Consider the following 8,467-nt stretch of genomic DNA (forward strand, 5'->3'; position numbering starts at 1 on the left):
TTGTGTGGCTTTCAATAGATTGGCACTTCATCCAGGATGTACCCCCTCTTGTGCCCTGGTCTGTGCTCCAGGCCTCCCGCTATCCTGAACAGGATAAGCGGTATAGAGCACGAGCGATATTAGAGAGAGTATTTCGGAATGAGTGTCTGCTTTTGCTTTGAAGTTCTGACTGAATAATTATACGTAGGAATGACGTTCAACAAACGATCAATGATTGTAATCTATATAGCTCCCATGCTACCACCGCACATTGGTTGAAAAGGGAAAAAAAAAACAGACATTGTTCAGTATTCATAGCCAATTTAATTTACGCATTTCTGATAAAACAACAAAAAAAGACACATCTGTGTTTGCCACATACCCACATCCACACACTTTAGTAACAAAAAGTAGACATATCAAGACACAAAGCAGAGGGGGCGATAAATCCTATTAGGTGATAAACAAATCCTTCCATCATTCAATACATTCAGTAAACAGGAGTACAAAAAAAAAAACAGCTTCTCTGTTTATGTAGGAATAATATACTGTTATTGACACTGATAAAAGCAGCATTATCTGATACACAGGCAGGCCTACCCAAATCTAACACACTCTTTCACTGTTCCAATCACACATCAACTTGCCTTCGACTAAAAATACATGTCATGTCAGGATATGAGACTGTTGTGACGGTATTTGTGAAGATAGTTAATACAATCCCGTTTCTTACGGAGACCTTGGGATGATGCGTGCGTTACCGAGCTTTTATTCATGACACAATCGACAAAACTTCTTCTGAAAATTAATTGCAAACATGAAAGCCGAAAAATATGGCTTCCTGGTCTCGGTGTTACATCACATATACAGAATGAGATGGTCAGAACAAAGACATTTTAAGCATATCTATAGCTCTTTTTTTTTAAAGGACACTATTGATTTGCAGTACACTGATTATGAAAGGTTTACGTAGTTTCCATGGTGTTTGACAATAAAAAAAAAAGCAAAACCCAACAGCAGAACAGCTACGAAAAGCACAAACACCAGCCGCCGATATAACCACTTTAATCATTACAGGACGAGAGGGGACAACTGACACATCTGTGACATTGTTCTTGCCTTTGTTTGTACTTCCGTTTAACCATTTCAGGTTATTTCTAGATGAGTAACCACATTTCCACATATATGGACTTCGCAATAAAACTAGCTGTGCACATCACTAATCTATAAATATATTAAATATGCATATATATAAGAATACGAGTGGTGTGCATCCATGGCTAAAATCCATCTAATTTATCTGTTGTAGAAAATAAGCGTGCCATATACTCTTGCTCGTGGGGTTTCCTTATTGCTCTGCGGTTTGCAAGTGACAAAAAAAACCCCAGTAGGTTATGGGAAGATAGAGCGGTTAAGCTGAAGAACCCATGCAAGTTATAAAAGGAAAACCTTCCCTGAATATTAAGAGATGTGCACTTGTAATTGTTCCAGATGGCCGCTCAGGTCTGGTCCATAGTGGGCGCTGGAGCGCTGTGGTGAGGCTGCAGGTCAGCAGGAATTCCGCAGTGGCTGAACAAAGAAGGAAGTGTGTGTTTAAGCTGCCCTGGGAACAGGAAGTCTACCCGGGGTGAGGAGGAAGAAGAAGAGGAAGTGACTGGGATGGTCAGGCTGCTTTCCGGTAATGAGGAAAGCGAGGCGGTGGGTTGGCAAGGTGCTGTTGGCATTGGAGTCGGTGGCGTGGACAACGCTGTGGACATGAGCAGACCGTCTGAGCTGATGAGATTGTGGAGTTGAGTGGTGTCACCGAGAGGCAGAGCGAGGACTTCCCAAGAGCCGTGGGACACGTCCTCATCTACCAGATCGTCTTTGGAGTCGTCGATGTGCGCCAAGTGACGCCTCTGTGGACGCATGCTGTCCCTCAGGTGACTTATGGAAGGAGGTGGGGATTGTGGGGATGGGGGGAAGGCGTCCTCTGTTGTATGAAGCAGGCTAGGGTCCAGCTCAAGACTGGACAAAGTTTCGGCTGAAAGACGAGCACCGAGCAGGTCCATGACACCGCCTTCCATCCCGCGGCAGTCTGAGCCCTCAACCGGACTCAGCTCACCTATACTGCTCAGGCATGCCAGAGATTCTGGGTAGGACCCCATGTCCTGCAGTACCCTTACCAGTTCCTCAGCTTCCTCTGACGTAGGTAAGAGCTCACTTTGCTTACCTGTGATTGAAAAAAAAAAAAAGGAACTAGGTTATTATGGAGACAAAAGTTTATAATTCATTGTAGACATGTTCTCATTTCCAAAACATTTGCCATCGAATGGCACTAAATGTTCTACGGCAGAGCACGTCACATAACCAGTGATTTCTGTTTTTTTATGTTTTTGTCTGCAATAGAAAAAAAAAATGCCACCTTCGAACAGATCAAAGTCTTGCAGGTCATCTGGGAATCGGGACAGAACATCTGAAAAATCTTCCTGATTCAGTTCCAGGTCATGAGGAATGTCACTGATGTCACTAGTGATGTCATCCGGAAACTCATCAGCACTCAGGCCAGGGGTCAAAGGACTGCTGTCAATATTCAAAACAACAACAACAAAAATCAGGCAATAAGGTACACCCCCAAACTCACAAACACAGACACTCACGCAGAATATTACCTGATCCCGGTTGGTTGTGTCGGTAGGCACAGGACAGAGGGCATTCCCAGGTTACCCTGGGGCAGTGCGGGAGGGATGGGTTTCTGAGGTCGGCGAACTGCTCCTCTCCTGCCTTTCTTCTTCTGTTTTTTGCTCAATGCTGGAAGCTTGGCCTTCTTTAGACGCCGGCGTTGCTGCAGCTGCTGCTGGTGATGGTACGTTCTGCGGCTGACGTCTCCACGGAGGAAGTTATCCTGTTCCGTGTGCCAGAGAAAACACAAACGTGACCCACATATGCTTTATCGAAACTGTAAACATACTGTATAATGAAACATCCTGAAAGATATAGCTGAAATACCGTCACAAAGCACTGAAACTGGAAGCTCCTTCCATAAATGTTTAAATAATTGTCTCCTAACAAAATGCTTCACCAGAGAAAGTACTATATGATTTTTCTTTAAATCATCTTCTATCGCACTTTTTCTATACTGGGTCACAGGGGGCATGGAGCCTATCCCAGGAGACCTTGGGCATGAGGCAGGGTACTCTGTGGAAAAAGTGCTAAATCAACTATGTAGTGCATAAATACACATACGCACACACACACACACACACCCTTTCGGCAATTTTGTGAATGCCAATTATCCTAATATGCATAGGAGAAAACCAGAGCACCCAGAGGAAACACACCAATCATGGGGAGAACATGCAAACTCTATGCACCCAGACCAGAGGTGGGATTTGAACCCTCGACCCTGGAGGTGCGAGACCAAAGTGCTAATCGCTATGCAGATTGAATACGCACCATTTTCTTGGCATGCTCCTGACAGAGTGGCGTCTGATGTGTGATGTCGAAGACTGGCACGGAACACTGCGCCCCATCCGCAAAACGCGCAGTGCAGCTCGAGAACAGCTGCTGTGACCTGTTCTGCAGGATATCTGAGCGACACCATTAAGGACCGACACAGTACACAAAAGAAAACACTAATATACACATAACACAGTGTAATGCACATGCTTTGTACATCAGTGCTTGATGTTTAATGACTCATAATAATAACAATGCTGCTATAAATGTAGCTGATGAATAGTCGGTGTGAGGCGCTGCACGGCAGTCCTTTATGTCCACCCTTTGACGTGGACACGAATCAGACGGGGAGACTCAAAGGATACGTTGGAGGCAATGTCTGGTGAAAGGCAAGGAGTGGTTAGTGCAGGCTTTGCCGTTAACCTGGGCCACACACAGTCCTGAGTCTAAGCTGCCTACAGTACTGTAGAGCAAAACAGACACATGGAATTAGTAATACAGTACCGTACAATCATCTTCACTGACACTGAAGAGGTAGAATAAGATGATGATGCATCATTTGCATAAATAAATAAATAAAAATAAATAAATAAAACTTAGTCACCTATAAAGTCTTGGGTTCAACACGTAGGATACATTTTACTATTGAACACAAGTGACTTGCACTATGCTTTAGATTTACCTGGAGGTGGCTGAAATTTCAGTACGACGCTGCTGAATTATTGGAGCGGCGTGATCAGGGTCGTGTGCGGCTGCTTGAAGCAAAGCTTTGCGAAGAGCGTGCTGGGACTTTCTCTCTTTCCTGAAGCCTCTTTCCTCCTTACGCATTTGTCTGTGCCTCTGTTTCAAATAGCCGCAGAGCCCCGCCAGCCGCTCCCCGCGGGATCCAGAACCAGAAGAACTGTTGTACGGAACAAACACAGATTAGAAACCGAGTAGCATGTCTCAGGGGTTAGATGGGGAAAGTGATTTCTACAATACAAACTACTGATTAAATAAAAAAAAGTCAGTTTGCCTTTTTACCGTAACATGTAAAAAACTATTAAAATTAACTATTAAAAGTATTATTAATAATTATTATTAGTATTAATAAATCAAGATTCATATGCTGCCTGTTTAATTCCCATCTGTTAAATGATACCTTACACTGCCATACTCGCTACCTATCTTAAATAAATTTTCGACTTTAAAACACACCTCTTGTCCTGTGGTCTCTGATACTTAGACAATGTCACTTTCTCCACCTGGCTCTCTTCCTCCTCTCCGCTGTCCTCGGACCAGTCCAGATCTGCAAAAGAAACAGTTAGTAAAGCTTAGAGACTGATTAAATCTTCTACTTCCCGGGACAAAATCAGTAGATACAGACCGAAATGAGGTCTCAGATCTTCACGCTTTCGTCTTTGCTCCTCCATCAGCCTGTGAAGCTGCATCAAACATGGAGTCCGATGTTGTACTGGCGCTCTCAGATCCTTTGCTGGCTCCATATGCACGCTTGCACTGCTTGGAGCTGGAGGTTCGGCTCGTTTGGCGAGAGCAGGCTCTGGACGCATCTCTGGTTTGAGACTGGCAGTGGTCATGGTGTGGTGACCAGCCTGAGCAGGAGCTGTTGTGCATGTTGGCCCTGACTTAGGTTTTGCATGTTGTGAGATGGATTTAGGAGGGGATTTGGATACTAAAGGAGTTCGAGGAGGCCCTACAGCCTGTTGGGGAAGAAGGGAGACGGAAGGTGGGGAGATGGCAGGGGCTGCAGTGTGATCTTTATGTTTCTGTTTAGGATTAAATGAGCGGTTTGCGATTTTCTTTCCCAAGTTAGGGCTTTCTTTTTTTACCTTATCGACCTTAAAGAAGGCATATGGGTCCAACGGGAGTAGGCGGGCGAGTGAGGAGGGTGAAGATGGGAGTAAGTGGTCCAGGTCATTAGAAGCCTTCAGAGCCAGAGAGGGCACAGTGATGTTAAGGGCCAGAGATTCGAGAGTGTCTTGCTTCTTCTTTCTCTCTTTTTTTGGCAGGACACCCATTACTTGCAGGTGACTGCTACAATATCTGATTTCAAAACAATAAACATGAGTATACTTAAAAATGCAAGATCATTTAATACATTTATATAATAATAACACAAACTTACTTGCGGTCTTGGGTCGTAGGGATGGGGTTGGTGCAGCGTTGGCTGTTGTACTTGGCTACATATTCACACTGCCTGAAAGGGGCACTCCGGTCCTCCAAAACATGCCGAATGCAGAAAGCATAGCCGTTAAGTCTGCGCTGTTTGCAGAGCTTCGGGCTGTACGAACACAGAGGCTTGTGGTCCACCTCCGAATAGTGAATGTGTTTCCCTTCATACATCCCAGGGCTGAAACACTCTGAAACATCAGCTGGAAGAAAAAAATAAGTTAGAATCTTAGAGGTGAGAAGATAGAGGCTATACAATACCAAACACATTCTTAGAACAACTGATACCAAACTGACACCTTTACTATCTGGTGTGAATTAAATGTATGTAAAGTATTACCCCAAAAAATTATTAAATGACCAATTATATACACTAATTCACAAAACCATGTCAAAAAAATCTCCATTAGCAGGGAGTCAACTAACCAGAGATGAACTCTGGCTGTATAAAAACGAATGACACATCCTTCTTCATTTATTAATTCATTCATTTCCTATGTACAAGGTCAGGGGGCCTGGAGCCTATCCCAGGAGACTTATGGCATGAGGCTGGGTACACCATGGACAGGGTGCCAATATTCCTGGGCAGGTTCACTTCCCATCTTTGTGTGCTTGGAGTGTGCATGTTCTTCCACAGTACTTGGTGGGTTCTCTCTGAGTACTCCGGTTTTCTTCCACAGTCCAAAGTCATGCAGATTAGGCTAACTGGTGTTCCCAAATTGGCCAAAGTGTGTGAATGAGTGTGTGTGCCCTGTGATGGATTGGCACCCCGTGCATCGTGCCCCAAGACTCCTGGGATAGGATCCAGGCCCCTTTGACCCTGTACACAGACAGTAAGTGAGTGAGACTGAGGAAAAGTTTTTGAGATTTCTTTCCATGATTACTAATCAAACATCAGCCACATCAGGATTTGTGTTTGTGTGTGTGTATATATATATATATATAAGAGAGAGAGATACTTTTGGGCATATAATTAAAGACTAACAAACACTGATTGATGGTGGATTTGCGTGTGAGCTTGCATTTAGTACAGTTTCTTTTCACATACTGAGCCTAGGGATTAAAACAAGTTTTTTTGTTTTTTACACAGTGTCTGGTTATAATCATTATAATAATAAAGATAGGTATGTCAAGTAAAATGATGATAAAAAGCGCGATGCAATGCAAAATTCTGGAGTTTATGAAAAAAGGAATCCTCTGAAATTACCCCAGTGATGCTTGCAAGGGGGAACCCTTACTGAAGCAGGTGCTTTTCAGCAGATGAAGGGCTAAAATGTCAAAAAAGAGTTAAGAGTGCACGGCAGGTTTGCAATGCAAAGCGAGTTAAAACGAGCGAGGGGATGGTGACCAGAACTTCCCGCCTCCTGCTCTATCTCACACTCGGGTCGCGTTATCAGTTACTTAAGAGGCCAGGATTAGGAGAGACGCTTAGAGTAGCGCGCGCGCGGTCACCGTTTGATCATTTCGTTGCGGATGAAAGACGGAACCCGAGCGCGAGAGGAAGCGCGCTCATTAACTGGCTAGAAGGAGATTAACGGATTGATTATAAACACAGAAACAATACTTATAAAAACAAAAAAAAAATTATTAAGTATCTACGATATATGAATTATCTGGGGTGTGTAATTAATTAGTGTTTATAATGCGCAAAACAAATGGTACCGTAAAGCAAAAAAGTGCGGTTTAAAAATATCAAACGAATTATTTTAATAATATATTTAAGGACCCTTTTTAATGTATTTAAACCAGATGAGTTTTTCCTTCCTGTGTGTTCTTCCTTTTATGTCTTTTTGAGCGAAATTCGTAGTTACCGTAGGCCTACGGAATCCTCCCGAGTCGCGTAGCAAGCAAGCCGCTCTGCCTCGCGCCCGCGCCGGCTTCACGCTCACTCCGACTCCCGTGCTGCGCCAGCTGCTCGCTTCCGGGTTTAGCTTAGCCCGCTAGCGTTAGCCGCTCGAGCGTCGCGTTTTCACCCACTATCGACGGCTATTACGGTCGAGCGGCTCGATCCCGAGGCGTATTCTCCGCGGATATCCGGCGACGGCGCTGATTCCGTTCTCGCACGCACCTTTGGGTGGAAGTGGCGCGCGTTTGGATGTCGGTTATTTTGAGAGAAAGTGCGCGTATACATGGAGCACAAGGTGTTGGTTTGGTCGCCGGATCGAGGCTTCTTACAGCACTACTACAGGCACCGGGGGGACATGACAACAGGCGACAGTGCAACAACAACCTCCGCAACCATTTTGGAATTCAACTTTATGTGTTTGGCTTTATTCTCACGCTACTTCTTTTCTAAAAACCGAAACCTGAATGGAGAGTTCTGTGTAGTAGTGTTAAAAGTGCACACGTGTTAACTTTGACTCGATCTGACTTCCCAAGTCATTGATTTTCAAACTTGAACGGGATCTCCCTCAAGTCTTCTCCGGCAGCCTTTTCATCACACGTCTCATTCAAGCTTCAAGTCAAATCCTGAACTTGTTTTTAAACGCAGTGCAACACAAATCCTACGTAACCATGGCATTATCATCCCATAATAAGTTCAGTAAAATAATATTAATAATAGTATACCATGCAGAAAATGAAGGTGGAAGTCAAAAATCATTAAAGCAAGTACATGCTTCAACATGGAAGAAAAGTGTAAGATAGGATGCCCCCTATCAACCTCTCCATCATGTCCCTTTTTTTACAGAATTAAGTGCTATAACTAATACAGATTTCTCTTTCTACACTGTGGCCACATATAAACCAGTGTAAAATATTTAAAGCATACTTGTACACGAACCAAGAGGTTGAAACTCAAACAAAATGAAAATTTTAACCAATGCATTAACTTTTCAATTAATGTAGACAGTGTACATAAAGCGCGTACATAAAGACAAAA

General features: G+C 43.8%; 1 protein-coding gene across 3 annotated transcripts; it reads right to left on the reverse strand.

Moving 5' to 3' along the window:
• Positions 1-288: 288 nt before the first annotated feature.
• On the reverse strand, positions 289-7,778 carry ino80db (INO80 complex subunit Db). Of its 3 annotated transcripts, XM_053497981.1 has the most exons (11): positions 7,398-7,778; positions 5,543-5,789; positions 5,247-5,460; positions 4,784-5,117; positions 4,615-4,705; positions 4,100-4,318; positions 3,783-3,880; positions 3,415-3,548; positions 2,631-2,863; positions 2,384-2,541; positions 289-2,191 (listed from the first exon to the last, which is right to left on the reverse strand). In XM_053497981.1, the coding sequence occupies exons 2-11, from the start codon at positions 5,758-5,760 to the stop codon at positions 1,479-1,481; spliced, it is 2,412 nt and encodes an 803-aa protein (XP_053353956.1). In that variant the 5' UTR covers positions 5,761-5,789; positions 7,398-7,778; the 3' UTR covers positions 289-1,478. The 3 variants fall into 3 exon arrangements, with proteins under 3 accessions (XP_053353956.1, XP_053353954.1, XP_053353955.1); XM_053497979.1 differs by having other exon boundaries at positions 4,784-5,460; XM_053497980.1 differs by lacking the exon at positions 7,398-7,778 and adding an exon at positions 6,794-7,369 and having other exon boundaries at positions 4,784-5,460.
• Positions 7,779-8,467: the final 689 nt, after the last annotated feature.

The sequence above is a fragment of the Clarias gariepinus genome, chromosome 6 (genome assembly GCF_024256425.1).
Source record: "Clarias gariepinus isolate MV-2021 ecotype Netherlands chromosome 6, CGAR_prim_01v2, whole genome shotgun sequence".
Lineage (NCBI taxonomy): Eukaryota > Metazoa > Chordata > Actinopteri > Siluriformes > Clariidae > Clarias > Clarias gariepinus.